General features: G+C 52.6%; 3 protein-coding genes across 4 annotated transcripts in view; 1 reads left to right on the plus strand and 2 right to left on the minus strand.

Annotated features, from left to right (window-relative positions):
* Positions 1–18,059, plus strand: part of DNAJC17 (DnaJ heat shock protein family (Hsp40) member C17) — a 42,143-nt gene extending 24,084 nt beyond the window's left edge. Inside the window, exons 2-11 of one of the 2 annotated variants that reach the window (XR_004914745.2) lie at positions 7,619–7,688; positions 8,225–8,283; positions 8,500–8,587; positions 9,974–10,059; positions 10,303–10,399; positions 10,960–11,003; positions 11,482–11,559; positions 12,011–12,129; positions 12,607–12,717; positions 17,844–18,059. Coding sequence is in view for 1 of the 2 variants with exons in the window: in XM_036084246.2 (XP_035940139.1) it covers positions 7,619–7,688; positions 8,225–8,283; positions 8,500–8,587; positions 9,974–10,059; positions 10,303–10,399; positions 10,960–11,003; positions 11,482–11,559; positions 12,049–12,129; positions 12,607–12,717; positions 17,844–17,966 (837 nt within the window). In the remaining variant the exon portion in view is untranslated. The remainder of the gene's footprint in view (positions 1–7,618; positions 7,689–8,224; positions 8,284–8,499; positions 8,588–9,973; positions 10,060–10,302; positions 10,400–10,959; positions 11,004–11,481; positions 11,560–12,010; positions 12,130–12,606; positions 12,718–17,843) is intronic. The other variant, XM_036084246.2, reaches the window with a different exon arrangement.
* C8H15orf62 (chromosome 8 C15orf62 homolog) lies at positions 13,642–17,846 on the minus strand. The gene is made up of 2 exons (XM_036084249.2): positions 17,015–17,846; positions 13,642–16,871 (listed from the first exon to the last, which is right to left on the minus strand). Exon 2 carries the CDS (start codon positions 15,521–15,523, stop codon positions 14,996–14,998), a length of 528 nt encoding a protein of 175 aa, XP_035940142.1. The 5' UTR covers positions 15,524–16,871; positions 17,015–17,846; the 3' UTR covers positions 13,642–14,995.
* A 172-nt stretch (positions 18,060–18,231) lies between the features above and the next one.
* GCHFR (GTP cyclohydrolase I feedback regulator) lies at positions 18,232–21,921 on the minus strand. The gene is made up of 3 exons (XM_036084251.2): positions 21,742–21,921; positions 19,923–20,017; positions 18,232–18,744 (listed from the first exon to the last, which is right to left on the minus strand). Exons 1-3 carry the CDS (start codon positions 21,775–21,777, stop codon positions 18,621–18,623), a joined length of 255 nt encoding a protein of 84 aa, XP_035940144.1. The 5' UTR covers positions 21,778–21,921; the 3' UTR covers positions 18,232–18,620.
* Positions 21,922–23,907: the final 1,986 nt, after the last annotated feature.

The raw sequence follows: 23,907 nt of genomic DNA on the forward strand, positions 1-23,907 counted from the left end.
ATTCCTCAATATCAGTGAGATCATATGATACTTGTCTTTCTCTGATTGACTTATTTCGTGTAGCATAATACCCTCTAGTTCCATCCACGTCGTTGCAAATGGCAAGATTTCATTTTTTTGACGGTTGCATAATATTTCATTGTATATATATATACCACATCTTCTTTATCCATTCATCTCTTGATGGACATCTAGGCTCTTTCCATGGTTTGACTATTTACACCCTCTGTCTTGAATGTCCTTTCCAGCTGCTCTGCTGGGAGAGCTACTCACCTTTCAGACCCAGCTCAGATATTTCCCCTCTGGGAAGCCTGCAGGGCTAAAATTAGTTACTCCCTTCTCTGTGTTTCCATTCTTTTTTTTTTTAATTATTTCATTTTATTTATTATATTTTATTTCATCATGGTAAGTGTACTCTTTAATCCCCATCCCCTATTTCCCCCATCCCCCCACTCACCTACCTTCTGGTAACCATCAGTTTGTAGTTAAGAGTGTGTTTCTTGGTTTGTCTCTCTCTCTTCTGCTTTTTTTTTTCTTTGCTTGTTTGTTTTAGTTCCTCAATTCTGCATATGAGTGAGATCATATGGTATTTGTCTTCTCTGACTGACTTATTTTGTTCGTCATTATACACTCTGGCTCTATCTACGTTGTTGCAAATGGAAAAATTTCAGGCTTTTTTATGGCCAAATAATATTCCTACATATATATGTGTCATATCTACTTTATCCATCAGTCAGTGGGCACTTGGGCTGCTTCCATGGTTTGGCTATTGTAAATAATGCTTCAGTAAACATTGGGGTACATGTATCCCTTTGAATTAGTATTTTTGTATTTGGGGGGTAAATAGTGAGATTCCTAGATCTAGGGTAGTTCTATTTTTAATTTTTTGAGGAACCTCCAATGGCTGCACCAATTTGTATTCTCACCAACAGTGCATGAGGGTTCCTTTTTAACCACATCCTTGCCCAACACTTGTTGATTCTTGAGGTTTTGTTTTTGGATTTTTTTTAAAGTGAGCTCTACGTCCAATGTGGGGCTTGAACTCAACGACCCTGAGATCAAGAGTTGCATGCTTGGGCGCCTGGGTGGCTCAGTCAGTTAAGTGTCTACCTTTGGCTCAGGTCATGATCCTGGGGTCCTGGGATGAAGTCCCAGATCGGGCTTCCTGCTCTTTGGGGAGTCTGCTTCTTCCTCTGCCCCACCCCCTGCTCATGCTCTCTTTCTCTCATGCTCTCTCTCTCTCAAATAAATAAATAGAAGCTTAAAAAAAAAAAAAAAAGAGTTGCATGCTCTATGGTTTGAGCCAGCCAGGCACCCGTTTCTTGTGTTTTTGATTTTAGCCATTCTGACCAGTGTGAGGTGATATCTCATTATAGTTTTGATTTGCATTTCCCTGATGATGTTGAGCATCTTTTCATGTGTCTGTTGGCCATCTGTATGTCTTCTTTGGAGAAATGTCTGTTCATGTCTTCTGCCCATTTTTTAATTGAAATATTTATTTTTTGGGTGTTGAGTTCTATAAGTTCTTTAATTTTGGATTCTAACCTTTTTTTTAAAAAAGATTTTATTTATTCATTTGACAGAGAGATAGAGAGAGAGCACAAGTAGGCAGAGAGACAGGCAGAGGGAGAGGGAGAAGCAGGCTCTCCACTGAGCAGGGAACCCGACGCGGGGCTCTATCCCAGGACCTTGGGATCATGACCCGAGCCGAAGGCAGCTGCTTAACCGACTGAGCCACCCAGGTGCCGCGGATACTAACCTTTTATTGGATATGTCATTTGCAAATATCTTCTCCTATTCAGTAGGTTGTCTTTTAGTTTTGTTGTTTCCTTTACTGTGAAGAAGCTTTTTATTTTAATTTTTTTAAAAATATTTTATTTATTTATTTGACAGAGAGAGAGAGAGCGCACAAGTAGGCACAACAGCAGGCAGAGGGAGAGGGAGAAGCAGGTTCCCCGCTGAGCAGGGAGCCTGATGTGGGACTCGATCCCAGGACCCTGGGATTACGACCTGAGGCGAAGGCAGACGTTTAACCAACTGAGCCACCCAGGCGCCCATGAAACTTTTTATTTTGATATAGTCACAATAGTTTATTTTTGCTTTTATTTCCCTTGCCTCAGGAGATATATCTAGAAAAATACTGCTACAGCTGATGTCAGAGAGATTATTACCTGTGCTCTCTTCAAGGATTTTTATGGTTTCAAGTCTCACATACAGGTCTTTAATCCATTTTGAATTTTTGGGTATGGTGAATGGAAGTGCTCCAGTTTCATTCTTTTTTTTTTTTAGATTTTATTTATTTATTTGACAGAGAGAGACACAGCGAGAGAGGGAACACAAGCAGGGGAGGTGGGAGAGGGAGAAGCAGGCTTCCAGTGGAGCAGGGAGCCCGATGCGGGGCTCGATCCCAGGACCCTGGGATCATGACCTGAGCCGAAGGCAGATGCTTAATGACTGAGCCACCCCGGCCCCCCTCCAGTTTCATTCTTTTACATGTGGCCATTTGTTGAAGAGACTTTTTCCCCATTTTATATTTACTCCTCCTTTGTCAAAGATTAATTGACCATGTAATTGTGGATTTATTTCTGTGTTTTCATTCTCATGGAGCACTTTTACGGCATCACATAAAATAATGTAGTTCATTGTTTTCACAGCCATCTTCCTTGCTAAACAGTGTCCTTCCTCTTCAATATCAGGGAAATAACCTGATTTTTTTCTATATCCCCAACTCCAGTTCAGCCTCTTTATTCCTAGATATTCCATCAGTGGACCCAGGAGGTGGGGTAGATTCAGTGCTGTACTGAAGGGCTCTCAGTACAGCCTTTAGATACCCCTCCTTGGAAATGAATACCCTCCTGACATTGACTTTCTGGCCTTACCTCTCTTCTTGCTAATAACCAGCCAGTGCATGAGACTGGTAATTTTTTCTGATAGGATCTTGAAATACAGAATGATCAGCCCCTTATATCTTTAAAGGATGGTTTGGAAATTGAGGTCCAGGCCAGGCCTCGAGGGAGTGGGGGTTCCGATATATCAATTTGATTAGGGCAATTGTATTTAGTTGTAAATTTGGGGAGTATGGAGCTGGAAGGGCAGGGGTAAGATGGGGTCCATGCAGATGGAGGTAACCTAGGTCTAGTTATACTGTTACTTAAAAAAAAAAAGATCTGATGAGACTGTTAATAGACATTTGTCCAAGGAACAGATTCTGGAAAGAGAATTGATAAGGAAGCAAACTGATATATATAGATTAATTTCCCATTATTACATAATTAATTTTTTTCAGTTTGAACAATTTGTTTCCCTATGTAAGTAAAACAAAAACAGTTTTCTTTTTTGTTTGTTTCTGTGTCCCCTTTTTTATGGTTTTGCAGCAGAATGCCCAACATGAAACATAATTGCAAATATTCACCTATGCACAAGAGAATAGTGCTTAAGTACAAATGGAGACATGATTTTTTAAAAATAAATACTTAAACACAACTCAGGTCCCACAAGCACCTGGACTCTAAGGTGTGTGTCGCAAAACAAAACAAAAACAAAAACCAGTTTTCTGATATAGAACATCCAAAATGAATTATAAAACACACAACAATATACTTTAATATTATTCCTTTAGAATAAAGTCCATAAAGCATTCTCTCAAAAAAGAAAAAAAAAAAAAGAGGGGCACCTGGGTGGCTCAGTTGGTTAAGCGTCTGTCTTTGGCTCAGGTCATGGTCCCAGGGGCCTGGGATCGAGTTCCGCATCGGGCTCCCTACTCTACGGGGAGCCTCCCTCTCCCTCTGCCGGCTGCTCCCCCTGCTTGTGCTCTCTCTCTCTCTCCTTTACTCTTTCTTTTAAAGATTTTATTTATTTATTTGAGATAGAGAGTGAGAGAGAGAGCACAAGCTGGAGGACAGAGGGAGAGGGAGAAGCAGGCTTCCCGCTGAGCAGGGAGCCCGATGCGGGGCTCAATCCTAGGACCCTGGGATCCTGACCTGAGCCGAAAGCAGACGCTTAAGAAGGCAGACGCTTAACCGACTGAGCCACCCAGGCGTCCCCCCGCCATGCTCCTTCTATCTTGCTTTTTTACCGGTCCATCTTGCCCCCTTTCTCCCTTTCTTTCAGATTTACAAAAGTGAACATATAATACTTTTAAGTAATCCCATGATACAAAAGAAGCTGTTCCTCAAAAGCCCCAACATCAGTAGGCCACAGCCCTCATCCTGGTCCTGAAGAAGTCCATTCTGAGGGCAGGCAGCTTTCACGTTGAGGTGACAGACACCCTCTTCTCCCTGCCTCTTTTTTTCACCAAAGAGAGAGGAGTGGGAGAGAGGCAGAAACAAAATTCAAAAGAGCCCTATTTGCTGGTATGATCAAGGAGGAAGGTTTAAAAGGCTACCCACCATCCAGTTAATGCTCGAACCTTGAAGAGAGAGTTGGGGAACTGGGGAAAGAACATCAGTATTGTTTTACTTATTGAAGAAAAACAAATAAAGGACCCTAATATATAAAGAATATATAATAAAGGCTTAGTTTTAAATGAAAAAGAAAGGAAGCCAGGGGCACAGGTAGGAGGCAAAAGAAAGAAGGAGAAAAAAATGATTGATAAGGGGCTGAAAGAGTAAAGGTGATGTTTCAGTTGCAAACTGTATATAAAACTATTACCTCTTCTCTTATTATTAATTTTTTAATAGTGAAACCAGAGCTGGATGTTATTTTTTAATGGTGAAAAGCTAGATTGGGTTGGAGAGGCAAGCAGGTGGGCCAGGTGAGCACAGGTAGCTGATTGGGAAGGTGGGAGTGTAGGAAGGCACATCTACACTCTGGCTGCACAAGGCCTGTCCTGGGAGTGGATTCTGTCTCCTGGGCTGAGCCAGGAGCGCCCCAAGAGCCTGATGGGCTGGTCGCCCAGGCTGGTGAAGATGTAGTGCCCGCTGTAGCCCAGCAGGTGGCAGCACACCCTAGAGGTCCTGGGCTAGGTGGCTGCCCACCCTCCTTGGGCCTGGAGGTGGTAGTGGAGTGAGGCACCTGTCCACACGTCCGCCCTTGGTGCTGGCTGCTTGCCTCTGAAAGCCCTTACTTAGCAGCTTTGGGTAGAAGTATTTATTGGTTTCCTCTGAGAAGCCTAGAAAGCCAGTTGGCTTAGCTACTTGAGGAAGTTCTGGGTCCAGAGGCTCCTCCTCACAGCAGGTTTGAGTGGCAGGTAAGGTATGCAGGCAGAAGTGAGGGCAAGGCCTCAGGAACCAGAGGCGATTCTGGGATTTTGTGCTCTGCCTTGTCTTTAAAACAGCTGAGTGCGCAATAGATGATAGAGAATTTTGGTGGCTACGTTTGTTTATTTTTACTAACATAGGAAATAATCTTTTTTCTTTTTAATTCAGAGATACAAGATAAAAACTTAAGATGGACCATAACCTCCCCACCAAGAGACAACAAAAAATGATAATAAAATAAGACCTGTTTAAGGTTTGAAAACTTGAACTACAGAAAAGTATAAAATAAGAAGTAAATGGGGGCACCTGGCTGGCTCGGTGGAGCATGCGACTCTTGATCTCGGGGTTGTGAGTTCAAGCCCTACACTGGGTGTAGAGATACTTTAAAAAAATATCTTTTATGGGGTGCCTGGGTGGCTCAGTCGTTAGGTGTCTGCCTTTGGCTCAGGTCGTGATCCCAGGGTCCTGGGATCGAGCCCTGCATCGGGCTCCCTGCTCAGCGGGAGGCCTGCTTCTCCCTCTCCACTCCCCCTGCTTGTGTCCCCTCTCTTGCTCTCTGTCTCTCTGTCAAATAAATAAATAAAATATTTTTAAAAAAATACCTTTTATTATTATTATTATTTTAAGATTTTATTTATTTATTTGACAGAGAGTGAGAGAGCACAAGCAAGGGGAGTGGCAGAGAGGGAGAAGCAGGCTCCTTGCTGAGCAGGGAGCCCGATGCGAGGCAAAACAAAATTTTTTTAAATAAGAAGTAAATGTTTCCCTCCCCTCCATCTTCAGCCTCTCTCTAAAGGAAACCACTGTTAGGTTTCTTATAAGAAACTTTTTTTCTCATAAGTTTCTAATAAAAAAGAAAACAGGCACCTGGGTGGTGTAGTCGGTTAAGCATCTGACTCTTGGTTTCGGCTCAGGTCTGATCTCAGGGTCGTGAGATCGAACCCTGCATCTGGCTCCATGGTGCGGGGGGGCGGGGGGCTGGGTTCTGCTTGAGTTTCTCTCTCCCTCTGCCCCTTTCCCCTACTCTCTCTCTAAAATAAATAAATAAATCTTAAAAAAAAAAAAAGAAGCCAAAGGCTATGCACATGCCCAAGTATCTCTATTTATAGTTCTTTTATTTATTTTAAATCTTAAAGTGATATTATATATACTGTTCTAAGTCTTATTTTTTTTCATGCACTGTACCTTGAAAAAAAATTTTTTTTGAGGCATAATTGACATATAACATTGTATTAGTTTCAGGGGTATAACATAATGATTTGGTATTTGTATATATTCAAAACCATCACTACAAAAAAATCTAGTTAACATCTGTCGTCATACAGAGTTAAATTTTTTTTTCTTTTGCTTGAGATGATGACTTGAAGATCTTTCTAGTCAGCACATATAGACTTCTGTCTATCATAGTATTTTTTTTTAAAGATTTTATTTATTGATTTGCTAGAGAGAGAGAGAGAGAGAGTACAAGCAGGGGGAGTGGCAGGCAGAGGGAAAAGCAGGTTCCTTGCTGAGCAAGGAGCCCGATGTGGGACTCGATCCCAGGACCCTGGGATCATGACCAGAGCTGAAGGCAGCCACTTAACCGACTGAGCCACCCAGGCATCCCAATCGTAGTATTTTTAATGGGTCTCTCTGTTGATGGAGATTTTGGTTCGTTCTAGTGGGTGCTGATCTAATATAAACTTTCCTGCAGGGGTGCCTGGCTGGCTCAGTCGGTGGAGCATGTGACTGTTGATCTCGAGGTTGTAGGTTTGAGTACCACATTGGGTGTAGAGATTACTTAAAATCTTTTAGGGGTGCCTGGGTGGCTCAGTCGGTTAAGTGTCTGACTCTTCAGTCCAGGTCTTGATCTCAGGGTTATGAGTTCGAGCCCTGCACTCAGCTCCATGCTGGGCGGGAGCCTACTTTAAAAAAAAAAAAAAAAACTTAAAAAAAAATAAACACACAGTGGTGCAGTGGACATCTTTGTATGTTTGCTTTGGGATACTTCTACAAGTCCAAATTCCTAGGAGTGATCAGAGGGCAAATACATTTTAAAACTCGTATGGCTAAATTTTCTTCCGGAAAGGGTGCCCCAGTTTACATGCCCACCAAGAGTGCGTGAGTGCCTGTTTCCAGGTGGCTGTGAAGAAACCTGCCCCTGCCAGGAGCCCTTCTACATCGTCTGTGGTGAGACTGGTGCTCAGCAGGAAGTAGGCCCAGCTTCCCTGCTGCAGGACAGCAGTCAGCTCCCTCCATGGCTTTTGCCTCCTCCCCTGCAAAGCTCCTCAGAGGTTGTGAGGTGACTGTTTCCGCGTGGGAGCCAGCAGCCTCTCTTTTAGCGCGGGGGAGCACTCCCTGGATTCCCTTTATCTCGTTAGTGAGATTTTCCTCTGTCCTGGGGTGAGAGAGTGAATAACCACATCTTCTGGCTCTTCCAGGTGAAGAAGGCATATAGGCAGAAGGCCCTCTCCTGCCACCCAGACAAAAATCCGGATAATCCCAGAGCAGGTGAGACTCTCCAGGTGTGGGAAGGTGAGACCTGCTCACGTGGACGTGGTGTCTTCCCCATCTCCGCTCCCGTGTGCGTGCTGGGGAGTGCTGGCGCGCACAGGCAGCCTGGCTTTGGGTGCGCAGCCCCAAACCTGCACTTTGCATGTGAGGGGCGTCTGGTCAGTTGCCTGTACACCCCCATTCCTTTGCTGGTCCATCATCTGCTGATGTCGGCCTTCCTGCCAGCCCGTGGCTTCTTTGAGGTGCTTTTCTGAGGGAGCACACCGTCATCAAGCCCGACTTCCTTATTCTTTTTTTTTTTTTAAGATTATATTTGTTTATTTGAGAGAGAGTGAGCGAAAGAGAGAGCATGAGCAGGAGAAGGGGCAGAGGGGGAGCAAGAAGCAGACTCCCCACGGTGCAGGGAGCCCGATGCTTGATCCCAGGTCCCTGGGATCATGACCTGAGCTGAAGGCAGATGCTTAACTGACTGAGCCACCCAGGCGCCCCTGACTTCATTTTTGTCCTCTCTCTTTCTTGATCCATATTTTTAGCTGAGCTCTTCCACCAGCTTTCTCAGGCCTTGGAGGTACTGACCGATGCTGCAGCCAGGGTAAGCTCATCCTCCTCTATCTGATTGTCCCTGTGGTTAGACACCACTGTGGCCCCTCGGCCTCAGTCCCCTGTACTCTGCCCTGCGGCACAGTCCTTGCTGCCCCAGCCTGAGTCCTGGTCGCCAGGCTGCTTCCTGACGGCTCTTGGGCTACATGGCTGGGCTCCAGGCTTGTCCTCAAGCTGACTGCTCCTCGGTGTTCCTTTCTCCTGCCAGGCTGCATATGACAAGGTCAGGAAAGCCAAGAAGCAGGCAGCAGAGAGGACCCAGAAACTTGATGAGAGAAGGAAGAAAGTGAAGCTTGGTAGGTGACATCGTGGTGCTGGGTGGCCTTTGGTTTCCCTGGGCCATTTTCATGCAGCCCCTCACCTTTCTTCCTGGAGCTATAATTCTAGCACCTCAGAGCTTTTTGGCTCCAGGTCTGGGCAGAGCCCTGCTATCAGGGATGGGTCTTAAAGGACACAATTAGGAATAACAACAGTGACTAGATTTACTACCAGCTAGCGTTGTGACAGAGGCTTTACAGCCTCCTTTAATTATCACAACTATCCAAGGAGGTAGGTATTACTAAATCCATTCTTTATAGATAAAGAAGCTAAGGCACAAAAAGGATAAGAACTTGCTGGAGTTAACCACGCACTGTGAGCAGAGTCTGTGTTCTTGTTCAGCATGCCGTCCTGGGTCTTTTGATGCGTCCCAGCCTCACTTCTGCACAGAGCTTTCACTCTGTGGAGTCCCCTCAGAAGAATCCAAATAGGGCCAGGCATTCTTTTTTTTTTTTTTAAAGCTTTATTATGGTGTATTTTGAATATCATAACATCTACCCATTTCAAGTGTATAATTCAGTGGTTTTGAGTAAATTTCCCAAATGGTGCAACTATGACTATAAATCAGTTTGAGAACATTTTCATCACTGCAATAAGATGTTCCAGGCAGTCTTTACCCAATTTTTCTCCCCTTCTTCTTGCCTATTTGACATCCACATATTTAATATGTACATATACCATCCCAGTACATCCACCTTGCTGTCAAAAACAAACAAAAAACCCTGGTGATTCTAGGTGAGTAAAGTGCCCAGAGAAGAAAGCTGTGCGTGCCAGGCCCGAGAGGAGGGTTTGTCACAGCAGCTGGCCTGGCCTCAGGCCACAAGCAGCTTTCTCTTGGAAGGTGGGAAGGGCTCCAGGACATGGTGTGAGGTCCTCACACAGACTCTGCCATGCCTGTAGGAGCCACCAGAGTCAGGTCCAAAGTGAGGCTTGGTAAATGTGAGCTGAGAGGGAGGTAAAGGAGACGGTGGGGACTTGATCTCTGTGGTGGGAGAAGCATCACCGCCAAGGCTGAGGCCAGGTTGTGGTGCCAAACCACAGGAGCAGGCCAGCAGCTCCACCCTCGGCGTCCCTGCCACATGACCCTGGGCTGCTGACATAAGCACCCACCCACACCCTGTTCACTGATCGGAGAACCAGCTTGGTCAGCGGGAGCTGATGTAACTCTTCCAGACCCCGGCCACTCAGCTGGAGCCTATGCTTCATCTCTGCTCTGACTGTTCTCAACAAAGGCTAACTTGGGAGCACATGGGCATGGAGGGAGGGGGTGGAGCTACTCTATGGTTTCATCCTGCGTGAGACTTTGGGCAGGCTGTGGCCATGTAGAAACTGCAGACATTGGGTCATTCAACTCTTGTGCCCAGACCTGGAGGCCCGAGAGCGGCAGGCCCAGGCCCATGGCAGTGAGGAGGAGGAGGAGAGCCGGAGCACCAGGACATTGGAGCAGGAGGTGAGCGTCCAGGCGTGCCAGCCTAAATCTATCTGCAGGAAAAGGAGGAGAGTGGGCCTCGGTGGCCTTCGTGGCTGCGGATGGCATGCCCTTTCCCTCTTCTGTGGGATCTGGGTAATCTGTCCAACCCACAGGTTGCTGAGCCCTAGCTTGCAGGTGGAGCCTCCCAGGGACCTTCAAAGGTGAGCCAACCTGGAATTGGATCTGCACAGAATTGTCACTCCCCCCAACCCTGCTCTGCAGATTGAACGCCTTCGGGAAGAGGGTTCCCGGCAGCTGGAGGAACAGCAGAGGCTGATCCAGGAGCAGATACGCCAGGAACGGGAGCAGAGGTTGAGAGGTAAGCGTCTCTCACTTCCACCACCTCCCCTCTGAGGCAGCTCCAAATGCCCAGAGCAGGCACACTGGCTGCTTGGTGGAGTTGCTCTGGAGGCTTCCACCTGCTTGCAACCCTGGGGCCACCTGACTCAGACATACACCACCTGTCCCTTCTTCCCACCACTTCTCTGGGGCCTATTTGTTTTTCACTTTGCCTGAGATCTCTTGGCCCTGTTTGTCTGAGTCCTAAGCAGAGCTGGCTCTATTTTAGAGCAGATCAGTAGAGGAAAGGCTCTGGGATACTTTGTTTCAGTAGAACTATGGCGTTTGCACCTCTGTCTCAACCTTTATTGGCAGAGTGCTAATCGTGGCCTTCAGCAGGCAGCCGGGCAGACCGCCCCTGAGGTGGCAGCTCCTCTGGTTGGGGGTGGGATTGCCTCTACCTTCCCCACCAAGCTCATCAGCAGGGAGGGCAGATACTGCCTTTGGTAAGGAGTGACCTTTTATAGGTCTTTGTGTCTCCTTTAGAGAACCTGCTGGCTCCCTCCTATTCTACCTTGCTAATTTTCCAAAAATTTTTAGGAAAGGCAGAAAATCCTGAAGGCAGAGGAACCCCCAAGCTAAAGGTGAGCTAAAGCTAAACTCCCAAGCTAAACCCCCTGTGGGATCCATGAGCCACTGCACACTACCTCTTGTCAGCAAGAACAGATGCTTCTGGGGGCTCAAGGGGTTCTGGCGGGGATGCTGGGCCTCTGGGAGCCAGCACTACCACCCACATCCTTCCATCCTCCCGTTGCCTGGGGATCGGGCCGGCCTCTCAGAGCTCACCCCGAAAGGCCCCCTTAGCCCTGGCGGTTGCTAGGCAGCACTCCCCAGAAGCCCTGGAAGGGGAGCATCTCATGGGGCCGGAAGTGCGGCTTCCGGTGAGCATGCCACCCTCCCTGTCCATTTTCAAGCGGAACACATATTTTTGGTGGCGCTTCCTAGATGACAAGTGCCTGGAAGACCATGAGTGTCGCTCAGAGTGTAAAGCTCAGGTTCGGCGCTGGGACAGTTCAGGCTGAGGTCAGAGTTGAATGGTGGTGCTCACTGATGTCTTTTCAGCTAAAATGGAAGTGCAAGAAAGAAGATGAGTCAAAAGGCGGCTACTCCAGAGATGTCCTCCTACAGCTTTTCCAGAAGGTCTGCCCTGCTGCCTTCCCTCTTTACCATCTCTGTCTACATCTCAGCCAAAACCCCAAATCTCCATGCCTAAACGTTTTCTGCCTCACAGACTGTAGGGCAGCCTAGAGGCTTTCCCCAGCTACGGCCCTCTGGTCCCTGGGTTGCCATGTACCCTCAGGCCTGTGTCGCCTTCCCTGCCCTGCTCTAGCCCTTGCCATCTGGAGTGTGTGGGGAGAGACAAGGTGGGCACTTGGCACAGAAGCCCCATCCCCCTCCCCACCTTTGGTGGCAGTCTGAGTCCTCAGTCCTTTGCCCTGCTCTCCTTTGCCATCCTTCCGCATCCCAGCAAAAATCTCCTTTCTTTCCCATCTCTGATCCCTCTCTGGGAACTTAGCAACAAAGCATTATCCCCCAGCCAAAAATGCCCCGGCAGGCCTCAGGCCAACCCAAACTTGTCTTGCTCCCGAAGGCTGAGCCATGCTTACTGGGACCCCCTTGTCCTCACAGTATGGAGAGGTGCTCCACCTGGTGCTTTCCAGTAAGAAGGCTGGCACTGCCGTGGTGGAGTTTGCAACCATCAAGGCTGCGGTGAGTGCTGTGGGAGGCTTTGGGGGGCCATGGTGGCCCCACTATTCCAGAGTAGGGAGCCAGTACTGTGGGCCCTCTGAGCTTAGGTATCCACACTCCCAGAGGGCCTCCCCCCGCCGATTCCTGGGAGTAGAGGCACAGCGGGTGAAGGTAAGGGCGGGAGAATGCTCTGGGGATGAAGGAGAGCATAGACCGACTCTGTTTCTTGTTGCCTGGCTCCACACCCTCTCCCTTCCTTTGGAAGCTGACATGCCTCCAGTCATGCTTTGCCTCTCCCCCCACTCCCCAGTTAGAAGGCTCGTAGCCCCCACTCACCCATGAGGAGGGTCAAAGCTTCAGCCTGTCATTGTGTGAAGGTTGCTTGGTTTTGCCTGGAGGATGAGAGTGCTGGTTCTGATTCTTTTTGCGGGTGTAGAGAGAGCCACTTTATGGCTGATTGGAGCCATGGGACCAAGGACTGGGTACTGTGTTTGGCAGGAGCTGGCTGTCCAAAATGAAGTGGGCCTGGTCGATAACCCTCTGAAGATTTCCTGGTTGGAGGGACGGCCCCAGGATGTGGGGGGCCCTAGCCACCCAGGACTGTCACAGGTAAGGAACCACACCTCCCTCAGCTGGGTCTGCTCAGGGTTTGAGGGACCTTTTCCTGTCTGGGCTCTGCTCAGGGCCCTTTCCTCCCAAATCCAGGTCGTCAGGAGCAGAGTGAGATTGGCAGGTTTGCCAACCTGAACAGGACTGGGATTCTGTTCTGACTCTTTCTGTCTCTGAGTGCCAGGACCCCACCCCGCACAGAATTCTTAGACCTTCCTTTCCCTCCATGTCCCCTGGTCTCCGCCTGGGGCTCCCACCATCGCCCAGAGGGGCTTTCCTGGCCCATGGGCTGCTTGGTTGTGGTGTGAAGCACTGGGCACTTTGACTGCCTGGTGCCGCAGGGAAGGAAGGGGCAGGCAGTGTGAGCAGCTGCTTGCTACCCGGCTCTGGTTTGGTTCTCCAGGTGTGTCCGGGGCTGCCCCGGCAGGGGCCTACCGTCAAGAGGCCAAATCCCTCAGCATTAGCACTGGCTCCCCTGCTGGCCCTGGGGCGCCGCCTGTGCGCTGGCTCTTGGTCCTCACGGCTGCGTGAGGCGTTCTGTTCGGCACCTGCACACGCGCGCACCTGGCCCTGGTTACACCACCCCACTTTGGCGGGACAGAGAGCCTTCGGGCCCAGAGCTGTCCCTTCTCTGAAATGGCCTGCGGATCTGTGCGGGAGTCTCAGGCTGCCATGCTCACAGCCCGACCCGTGGGGGAGAGGGTCCCTGGGGGTCCGCAGGGCTTTGCTCTCATTGCCTCAGCCACGCCACCCCTGCTCTCCTGTGCGCTCCTCAGCTGGCTGGGAGGACGGGAAGCTCCCTGGGAGTGTGGCCCAGATCCTGGGCAGAGGAGAAAGATGAACGGGTCGGAGCCCTTCTTTAGAGACCTCGTTCCCTGCTGTTAAGTCCCAGCATTTCACAGCCCCAGATGACACTCCATAGGCCATGTTACAAACAACTTTATTCATTTTCTCCTGCATCTGGTGGGGAGGCTTTCAACTCCGCAAATCCGCGCAGAGGAGGGAGGAGGGAGGCCATAGGCTTGGGTATGCAAGCAGCGTGCGTCGAAGCTTCTCTCCCCCTCTGCCAGGCTTGGAGAGGCCTAGCGTGTCAGAACCACGTGACCAGCCAGTGTGGTTCTGGTTTCAAGTCTTCTGGCCAGGCTACAAGCTGGGAGCACTGGCACAGCCTTTGGCCTTGACCAGTGGGCTCGGCCCTGGGTGGCAGGCCCCCATCATCAGGGGGTCCGGGCAAGGCAGAGCTCCCCAATCCTGGTGGAGAATTCTGGAGACCCGCTGCGCTTCTTCACAGTAACAGCCACGAGTTTTGTGTCCATCCCCTGATCTGGTTCTCCTATGCTCTTGGGGCAGAAAGGGAAATCTGCCACTGTTTCTGCTACATTTCCCAAGGGTTCCCATCACTAATAATTGTGGGAACTCCCCCAAGCACCCCTGTGCCTCTGGCTGGCAGTCCCTAGAGCCTCCTTCCTCGGGCTCAGGGCGTGCTCTGGGCAGCAGCGTTGGCAGCTTGTCTCTCTTGTCCCTTCGGCAAATGATTTGTTTGGCCTTCCCCGAGTTGTACTCTGCACCTCTACCTGCCTCGCTCTTCCTACTCTGCCAGTCCCTCCCTTCCCCTGCAGGGCCTGGTTGTCCCCCTCGCCCACCGTGGCCCTCGTGGCTCCAGGCTGTGGCCTAGACCCATGCTGCCCACTAGGGCTTTCTCCAGTGATGTTCATGTTCAGCCCGCACTGTCCAATGTGGTAGCCATTCGTCACGTGTGGCTGTTGGACATTTGAAACGTGGCTAGTGCAACCAAGGAACTAAATTTTTAATTTTACTTAGTTTCAATGTGAACAGCCACATGTAGCTAGTGGGGGGGACCACTTTTGTCTAGTCCTGTCCTGTGATGTCTATGAACAGTGGCTCCAGAGGGGCTGGTGCAGGGCACCTGTCCGACCCGCACAGTCTGCCTGGCCTCCGCTCCCTGAGACCCCTTGTGCTGCCATCCCCCTCTGCTGGCCTCTGCCCCGTCCCTGTGGCTACAGGCGTGGCCTCCCTTTCCCAGCCTAGCCAACTGCCTTCAGGGCTCCTGCCAGCAAGTGCCCCCTCCACAGCATTTCCAGCTTGCCTCTGTCCTTTTGTCCCTCCGCTCCGGGGTGATGTGGAGGACTGTTCAGGACCCGGAGGGCAGGCAGGATCCTGGATTCCTATCCCTACCTTTTTCTTAATCTGCAGCTGCACCCTCTTTCCAGGCTTCCGGCTCTTCCAGTTACCCCACCTCTGCCCACCCGCACCCCATTCAGAAGCCAGGTTCACTCGGAAATTGCTCCCTCAGCATCTGTAGAACTTCCTCAAGAAGTGAAATCCCCAGGTCCACTTTGAAGGAGAAGAAGGGATCACTGAGGTCTGGAGCAGGTGTCCCCTGGAAGGAGGGAGTGTCCAGAAGGTTGTCCTCAGAGCAGTGGTGGAAGGTGCCCGCCAGGGAGAGCGCCGAGGGCAGGGTGGCCGAGTAGGCAGCGGTGTAGGCAGCGGGGGGCTCCAGGATGTTGGGGCAGCTGGAGCTCTCTCGGTAGAGGCGGGGAGGCTTGGGTGGGGCCAGCAGGGTGGCCCGGGGCTGCTCATCCCCCCACAGGGGCAGGCGCCGGCCATCCGGCCGCCCTCGCAACTCCCGGATGACCTCTCGGTTGCTGTATTCCTCGTGATCCCCGCCAGCCGTGCTTGCCTGGCTGAGCACACTGCCCTGTCGCCGGAGTCGCCTCGGCCGCCCTAGGCTCAGCCGCTTGAAGAAGGAGGCATTGCGGAAGGAGCCTTTCCGCCAGGCCTCCATGGCACCCAGGGGAGCCAACAGACGAGCCTGGTACCTCAGCAGCCCAGTTCAAGAGTAGCTGGGGACCATTAGGTCCCCGCTGGAGCAGTGACTGGCAAGAGCCAGGGGACAGCCCTAGTGGGCTAGAAGCATAGACTTTTGGCCAGCATCTTGGACGGTGGCAAGAGGTCCTGGGAAGAGGGTGCTTTTGTCCGGGAGAGCAGAAAGGTGGGAGTTCCTGGCGACAGGAGTTTCCCAGAGGGACAGGAGCGGCCTGGTTACTTGATCGGGCAGTGGGGAAAACCGCCAAGAGGAAGCAGCAGCACTTACTGGAGTCGGAGTGCTGGCAGCCCCGCCGGGGTGCCGGAGATGGATCTCGGTGCTAGGGCCGCCTGGACTGCTGCCCCGGCGGCGGCCGCTCCGGGTGGGCCCGAGCTCACCCAGCCTCTCTCCGCCGCAGCTCCCGGACTCTTGATTAGTGGCTTGGCTGTTTGTGCCGGTGTGTGGCAGTGGGGATGTGTTGTTTTCAGGTGACTCAGTCAGGTGGGAAGCTGGGTGTCATGCTCTTAGGTAATTGCAGCATCCGCGGGCCGGGATTGGGCCAGCTGGGGCCAACACCCCAGGGCACTGGGGAGCCTCAGATTCCCCTGAGGACTCTCTGGGGGCAGCCCTGCTTTGTGCGTCACCACATTGCTCCCTTTTCCCCCCACAGCCTCTCTGCCTGGGGCCCTAGCCCATGGGCCTGGATCCCCAACCCCCCTCCCGCCCCCCAAGTGTCCGGGAGGGAGGAGCTCAAGGAGGGTGGGAATTAATTGAAAGGCAGGCATGTGGAACAGTTGTTGGGGAAGGAAGAGAGACCTGTCACTAGTGTGGGTGACTCAGTCCTGGGGCCTGTGACAGGCCCTCCTTAGCCAAGCCTGAAGGTATGAGAAGGAAGGGGTACAGGGTGTGTTAACGGGAAGCAGCCCCATGCCTGTAAAGGGCTGGCTCCTCCCACGGCTGGGCTCAGGGCACGCCGGGGTGACTCTGAAGATCGCTCTGCAGAGCAGCCTTACCTTGGGGAGGGAGGACTGCTCTCCCCTGGCCTGAGGCCTGACAGCCAGTCTGGCGGTTCCTCATCTTCCCGGATTTACTCCCATAGCCTCAGGGCAGGAGAGAGCAGTTGAGGGCCCCGGTCCTGCTGCCTCCTATCCTGCCTTGGGCCACCTGGGCCTTCTTTGGGGTCCCTCCTCCGTGGAAAGCGTTGGGCCACATGGGGCTGCCCTGAATTGTCAGCGGTGCCCTGGGCCAAGCTTAGGTAGGTGGGCCTGGCTGGGAGGGCTGCTGTCCTCGGAGCTGCCGCAGCCTGGGACAGACAAGGAGGCTGGCACTGTCAGAGAAGCAGGGGGATCTGGGCTGAGTCACACTTCCTGGTTCTGTACAGCCCTTACTTCAAACCAGTTGGCCAGGGTCTGGCATCTCAACCCCAGTCACTCCCGTCACATTCCCCAGGTCACTGACCACTGAACTTACTCCGTGAGCGTGCACTCGCTGGGTCTGCCACAGAACAGGGCTCAGCGACTGGCTCTGCTCCGCGGCCCCCTTGGCCTGGCTCCCTTCTGTGCCAACTCAGGTGGGCTTCACACTTCACAAAGCTTCAGCTGTACCGACGGGAGAAGTGATTTCGTTCCCACTGCAGACCTTATCAGGGTGTGGGGTGGGTGGATCTGAGCTCCACTGGAGAGCTGCCTCTCCACCCAACACTGGCGCGTTGGGTTGGTTGTTTATTATTCTTTTGATTATGAACATAGAGCACTCTTTAATCCCCTGCACTGCGCTGGCAAGATCATAAAAGGCGGCACTGGGCCCTGCCCTCCTGCAGCCCTGGTGTGTATTTTTAGGAGGCGGGTGGCCTCATGCTTGTTTCTCCTTCTAGTGCGGGGGCTGGCCGAGCCTGCGTCTAGGGCAGGGCTCCCTTCTCTGTCCTGGCAGGAGCCAGACCGCGGGGAGGGGGCGGTGCTCTCCTGCCCCTCTGACAGCGCCTTCGCTGGAAACCTGTGAGAAGCCCGAGCCACGGGTGGCCGAAAGGAGTGACAAATAAAGGGCGAGGAGGAAATGAAGGGAGACAGGGCCTGGCTGGCGCACGCAGTGATTCAGCCCGAGAAGATGGAGCAGGGCTGACTGTTGATGGAAGGCCTGGGGGCTGCTTGTGATGGGTGGGAGGAGAACCCGCGGAGAAGTACTGGGCAGCCTCACTCCTTGACTCAGGATGTAGTTCTGCCTAGGCCCAGTCCTCCAAGTCTGGAGTGGGGGGGCTGCACCCTGCTGCCCTGACCGTCCCCCGGTCCCCTCTGTCCCCCAGGGCTCAGTGCTGTCCGAGAGGGACTATGAGAGCCTCGTCATGATGCGCATGCGCCAGGCGGCTGAGCGGCAACAGCTGATCACCCAGATGCAGCGGGAGGATGAGGTGGGGCAGCCCACGTAGCCTCCTGCCTCCAGCCCACAGCCCACTCACCCGCGGCCCTCTTCTTGAACGTCACCAATAAACTTTTTTTTTCTTTCTTTTTTTTTTTAACAAGAGTCTACCTCTATTGTATCTGTAGGTGTTAGGTGCTGGCCCGCCCAAGCGTGGCCCTGGTGGGCTCTGCCTGAGAGGTTCCACCCAGGCCTGGCTCTTCCTCCCCAGGCGTGAGCAGACCCCCAGGGAGGTGCTCTGCACGGTGAGAGTCAGTGAGCCGGCAGAGCAGAGGGGCAACCACTCATCACAGGCCTTTATTGGCTTGGACTAGCTACACGGGACCCTCCCGCCCAGTCCTGGGGCCATGCTCCTGGGGGGCTCCCAGTTCCTGGCCAGGGACAGCCTGGCTCTTTCGGGCCCCTCAGCCTGCCCACAGGACATGGCCTCCTCCAGGGCTCTCAGCCAGGCCGAGAAGCTGGAGGGGCAGCTGGGAGCACCAGGGCAAGGGCCCTGCCCTCTCCCCCTGGCTGAGGCACATTTCAGAAAAGGCCATTCACTGCCCAGTGGGGCCGGGCTAAGGAAAATGACAATTTGGGAAGAGAGTGAATGGGGACTCAGGATCAGGGCCCACGGCAACTGCTCAAGAAAGGGGTGCTCTGTGTGCTCCTCAGTGGGAGAGGGTCACTCCTTGTGCAGGCACCACACCAGCGTCTGGCCCACCCCTGTCATGCTCAGCACACGGAAGCCCCTGCGTTCCAGTTTGTCCAGGACGATGCGAGGAGGATCGCTGACAAAGTACTCATAACTGTGAAGAGAAGGGGGGGGAGGACAGCCTGAGGGGGCACAGAGCGCCGACTCCTCGCACACAGCTAACGTCTGCTGCTGAGGAGCCTGGTCAGGGATCCTGGTAGTGACTGGTATTGGCTGCGTGCCTTCTAGGTGCCCGGCTAAGTGCACACTCCCTGCCCCCTCCCCTGCTAAGCACTTGGCTTGTATATCTTGTTTCTTCCTCCCGACAACCTAAGGAAGGTACCACGATTGTTCCCATTTTATAAATAAGAAATCTTGGGAGGGGATGGGTAGCTTTCCAAATGTCCTACGGATTGTAGAGCCCATGTTAGTCTGATGACAGCCCCATGTGCGCTGGGCCACTGCACTATTCAGGAGGAATGGCCTGTTCTCTCCAGGGTCCTCCCCCACGGCTCTGCCCCCTCTTGCTGCCCTGCCTGTCCCACAGTCCTGGAGCAACAGGTTGGCCCCTAATAGCTCCTGGCTCTGGGTGCTGCTCCCCTAGCACAGAGAATGCTGTTCCTTCTTTCAGGGTTGATTGATTATGAAGGGTTGTCAGGTAAAGGGCTCAAGCCCCAAGCTGGGCATCTTGAGACAAGTGCCTCATGGTAAAGGAATGGGGTTGACTTCAGCCCTCCAACCCTGACCCAAGGGGCTGGGGCCAGCTTGCCTCCTCTTTCCCCTCTTTGAACTGGGGCTCATTCTTGGAGCACCTCTCACGAGTTCCACACCTGTGGAGCTGGTGTGAACGCCAGGGGACGTGGCCAAGTCCCCAGGCAGCAGCTGAGCTGGAAGGAGGACCCAGGCTGCCTGCTGCCTGTTTGTAGAGTTCAGCTTTCTTACTCAGCCAGCTCGAGAGAAACCTTTCTCTCTGTGCCTTTCTTTGTCTTGGTGGGGTCCAGCTCCGAGATGAGAGGGCAGGGCAAGGAACAGTCCACTTATGGAGTCCTCTGCCAGCTGGACTCCGTCCTGGGGCTCCCTTGTGGAGGGAGGGCCAGTGAGAGCTCTCAGAGCAAGCCTGGGGGCTGCGGTGAAGCTGCAGACGGGACTGACCCCACAGAGGACAGATCCCCATGGTGCAGGCAGGGCCTCTGACGCTAGGCAGTGGCGGCGCCCCTGGGCTGGGCTGCGTAAAGGAAGCGGGCAGGTCTCGGGGCCGGCAGGGAGAAGATCCTTAGGAATGCCACTACTTACAAGTTGTTTCCCAAGGCGCTTCTCTTTGAGGCCCCCAGATACTGCATCAGCTCTGGATCTGAGTGCTCATCGCCCACCATGGTAGGGCCCACCTCCTGCAAGATAAGCCACAGTGGCTGCTTGGCTGGCTGCCAGGGAGAGGTGGAGGGTGTCTCTGTCCTTCCTCCCCTGCCTGCTGGCCCTGAGCCAGTTTCAGTTCAAGGCCGGACAGGGTGCGGAGGAACACTGGGGGCTGAGCACGAGCTGGGAAAGGGTGGAGCCCTCAGTGAGCAGGCCTGGCCTTGTGAGGCGTCCCTGGCCCCTCCAAGCTGAGCTGGACATTGCCTGCCTCCTGGCAACTTCCTGCCAGGTATCACTATCCGTGTTTGTATGTATCAGAATCACCTGGAAAACAGAAATGAAAACAGGTCCACACAAAAACTTGTACAGGAGTGTTCATAGCAGCATTGTGCACAAGACCCAAAAAGGGGAAGCAGCCTAAGTGCGTGTCAACTGACGAATGAATAAACTGTGATGTAGCTAGACGATGGGATCTTATTTGGCAAAACAGGAATGAGTACCGACGCATCCTACAATACGGATGAACCTTAAAAACGTAAAAGTGAAAGAAGCCAGGCACGAAAGTAGATTAGTGGTTATCTAGGGCTGGGGGGCTCAGAGGCAGTGAGGAGTGACTGCTAAGATACAGGGCATGGGTACAGGGTGTCTTTTCAAGGGGATGGAAATGTTCTAAAATTGATTAGGTGATAGCTGTACAACTCCTGAGCATGCTTTAAAAAATACTGAATTGTGCACTTTAAATTGGTGCATTCTGTGACGTGTATGCTATGTATCAGTAAAGCTGTTCTATTTATAAAAAAAAAAAAAAATCCCCTGAAGAGCACTGAATTCCCAAGCCTCAGGCTTAGAGAGTATTTTGGAAGGTCTGGGAAGGGGCCCAGGAGTGCACATTTTAACTGCCCAAGTAACTGGTTCTCAAACCACTGCCCTAGGGCACCGCCAAGACCTCGCCTGTCCCATGGCGACCCCTCCCCCCACCCGCTATCTCCATCTCCAAGGAGCTGTGCACGTGCTGATGGATCACCCAAGCACCTCGGTAGTGGCAAAGGACGGAGGTGCTGGCTGGGGTGCCCAGTCGTACCATTCTGAAGTTAAAAGGGGATTCCTGGGGCGACCAGCACCGTCTTGGACGAGGAAATTTCACCCAGAGAAAGGGGCGTCACTTCTGACTCCGGAATGGTCTCCCCACCTCTAACCACAGGGCCTGTCTCCCCCTTCTTTCCTAAAGCCTTTCTGGAAGTGCCTGAGGGTGCTATTAGTGGCTGTGCATGGGCCAGGCACTTGGCATATGTGTTTTAGCGTCTTAGCACGTCCTTTTCTTTTCCAAACCTCTTTCCCCCAAAATATTTCCACTCCCACCCACCCACCCCGTAACCCCTGCGGAGCTGCTCTGTGTAGGGCAGTGGGTGCTGCACACGTGAGGCCAGGGCTTCCTGGCTTCCTCGGGCGGGCAGGTAGGACAGGAGCCGCAAGCGCCCCGAGCCCACTCGGCCGCGGGGACGCACGCACCCCACCCGCTTCGCGGCACTGGAAGCACCGGCCGGCCAGAACTCCCCGAATCCCGCGATCCCGGCTGAGTGCGCTCCCCAGCCTCTGACCCGCGGCCCGAGGGGGCGTGTCCCGGGCGGCTTCCGGGTCCAGTCACTGGCGGGCGCTGCCCGAGAGGGAGGCGCCAAGGTGCAGTGGCAGCGCCCTCTGCCCGGGCTCGGGCCCGGCCCCAACCAACTCCATCCCAACTCGCGGGGCGGCGGGTACTCACCACGCGGATCTGGGTGCTGATGAGCACGTAGGGCATGGTGCGCGCGTCCCGGCCAGGCTCCCACCCAGGGCTTTGGGCTCGGCGCCGACGCCAGCCCCTTGAGCTCTGGGACTGCGACCCGCCGCCCAGAGTCCAGTTACTCCAGCTCTGGCCTCGGGCGGCGCCAATCCCAGTGCGCCCGGCCGGTGACGGCCGCGGCCGGCCAATCAGGAGCGGGCGCCCGTGACGCGCCCCCGCACTTGATGATTCGGGCCCGCCTCCTGCCCTCGGGGCAGTGCTCTGGGGCCGTGCTCTGGGACATTGGCGCGCTCCCGCTGCCTGGAGTAGGGGGTGGGCCAGAGGGCTCGGCGGGCCGCGGCGGGCCGTGCTGCAAAGCGGGCGTGTTGACCGTGCGCCCTCTTTCTGCAACATCTCGGGCACTAGGTTCCAAAGTCCTGCTGGTCCCCGCCCCCGTCCCTGTGAAGCAGAGCAGGGAGGAATCGGCGACCCTCCCAAAAGGTCCCTCCCAAGCTCCAGCCCACCCCGACCCAGGGACGCCTCTAAAGCTCTTAGCGGATCCCCACTTCCCGTCCCCAGGACACGTTCTCCGGGGACTCCGTCAGCGCACGGGAGACGGGGTGGGACGCTTGTGGCTAAAGCTACAATGCCACCTCGTGTGCACTGCGCATTTTCGCCTCCCTGACTGTAATTTCTAGTGCAGCGGCCGAACCTTGCGTATCTGTGGCCCCATAAGTAAATCTGTAAAGGAACTGAGCGTTTGGTTGTGTGCCAGTCCCGGAGGGATTTAAACCAATGGAATCTGGCCCCCACTTGGGGGAGCTTCGCGCGAAGCTGGAGAGATGGAGTGCACGCGCGGGAAATCGCTAGGCAACACCTGAAGCAGAAAGATTACATCTCCGGCACCAGCCCCCGATGAGAGGGCCGCAAGTGCACCTCGGTGTGTCCACCCCTTCATCTAGATGTTTCAAAATCTGAAAACTCAAAAGATTCTTTACCTGCCTTGTGATTGGTTCTCTAAAAAAGCAAAAAGAAACCGCCTGTAACCTTCCCTGGCCCTTGGACAATCTTCTTTGGGCACTTACAGGCCGTGCTCTGTGCCTCCAGCAGCTTGACAGATGTGGAGAGCGCGCAATAAGGGAAACAGGCAGTTGTAAACCTAAAGGACTCTTACTGGTCTGTTTGACTATTGTGTACTCTCTACCCCTATTCTCCACCTCCAAGACTAACAATTTAGCTAGAGAGAGAAGATATTCATGCCTAATGAAGGATTAACAAAAGATTAATACTCAGGACATATAAAGAACTCCTACTAATCGACAATAAAAAGATAAATCAATAGAAAAAACAGGGCAAATGACTTGAATAGGCATTTTCAAAACAGGGAATGGAAATGGCCAATAAACCGATAACATGATGTTCAATATCATTAGAAATCCCAGAAATGCGGGGCGCCTGGGTGGCTCAGTTGTTAAGTGTATGCCTTCGGCTCAGTCATGATCCCAGGGTCCTGGGATTGAGTCCCACATCGGGTTCTCTGCTCAGCGGGAAGCCTGCTTCTCCCTCTCCCACTCCCCCTGCTTGTGTTCCCTCTCTCGCTGTGTCTCTCTCTGTCAGATAAATAAATAAAATCTTAAAAAAAAAAAAATCCCAGAAATGCAAATCAAACTATATTTTATTTTTTAAAGATTCATTTATTTATTTTACAGAGAGACAGAGAGAGCGAACACCAGGGGGTTGGGAGAAGGGGAGAGACAATCTCAAGCAGACTCTGAGCTGAGCTCTGAGCCCACACGGGGCTTGATCCCACCACCCTGAGATCATGACCTGAGCCGAAACCAAGAATCTGAGGCTTAACCAGGTGCCCCTCAAACTACATTTTAAACCACAATGAGATACTACTTTAATGATTTGCTAAATAAATAAATCTGTAAACATTGAGTATTGGTGAAAAGGTCTAACAACTAGAACACTACTGTTGGGATTGTAAAGTGTTATGATTGATACAATCACCTTGGAAAACAGCTTGGCATCATCTAGCAAAGCTGAAGTTGTGCATGGATATGACCCAGCTACATCTCTCCTCGATAAACCTCAAGAAAACTCACTCATCAGGATGCATGTATAAGAATATTCATAACAGCACTGTTTGTACTTGGCAAAAAAATG

Source organism: Halichoerus grypus, chromosome 8 (assembly GCF_964656455.1).
Source record: "Halichoerus grypus chromosome 8, mHalGry1.hap1.1, whole genome shotgun sequence".
Classification (NCBI taxonomy): Eukaryota; Metazoa; Chordata; class Mammalia; order Carnivora; family Phocidae; genus Halichoerus; species Halichoerus grypus.

Bases quoted from the DNA above. Each gene is read 5' to 3' on its own strand.
- C8H15orf62 (XM_036084249.2), bottom strand. From the start codon at position 15,523: ATGGAGGCCTGGCGGAAAGGCTCCTTCCGCAATGCCTCCTTCTTCAAG.
- GCHFR (XM_036084251.2), bottom strand. From the start codon at position 21,777: ATGCCCTACGTGCTCATCAGCACCCAGATCCGCGTG. The intron at 20,018-21,741 runs GTGAGTACCCGC...CTTATCTTGCAG, and splicing joins TCAGCACCCAGATCCGCGTG to GAGGTGGGCCCTACCATGGT. The intron at 18,745-19,922 runs GTAAGTAGTGGC...TTCTCTTCACAG, and splicing joins AGCGCCTTGGGAAACAACTT to TTATGAGTACTTTGTCAGCG.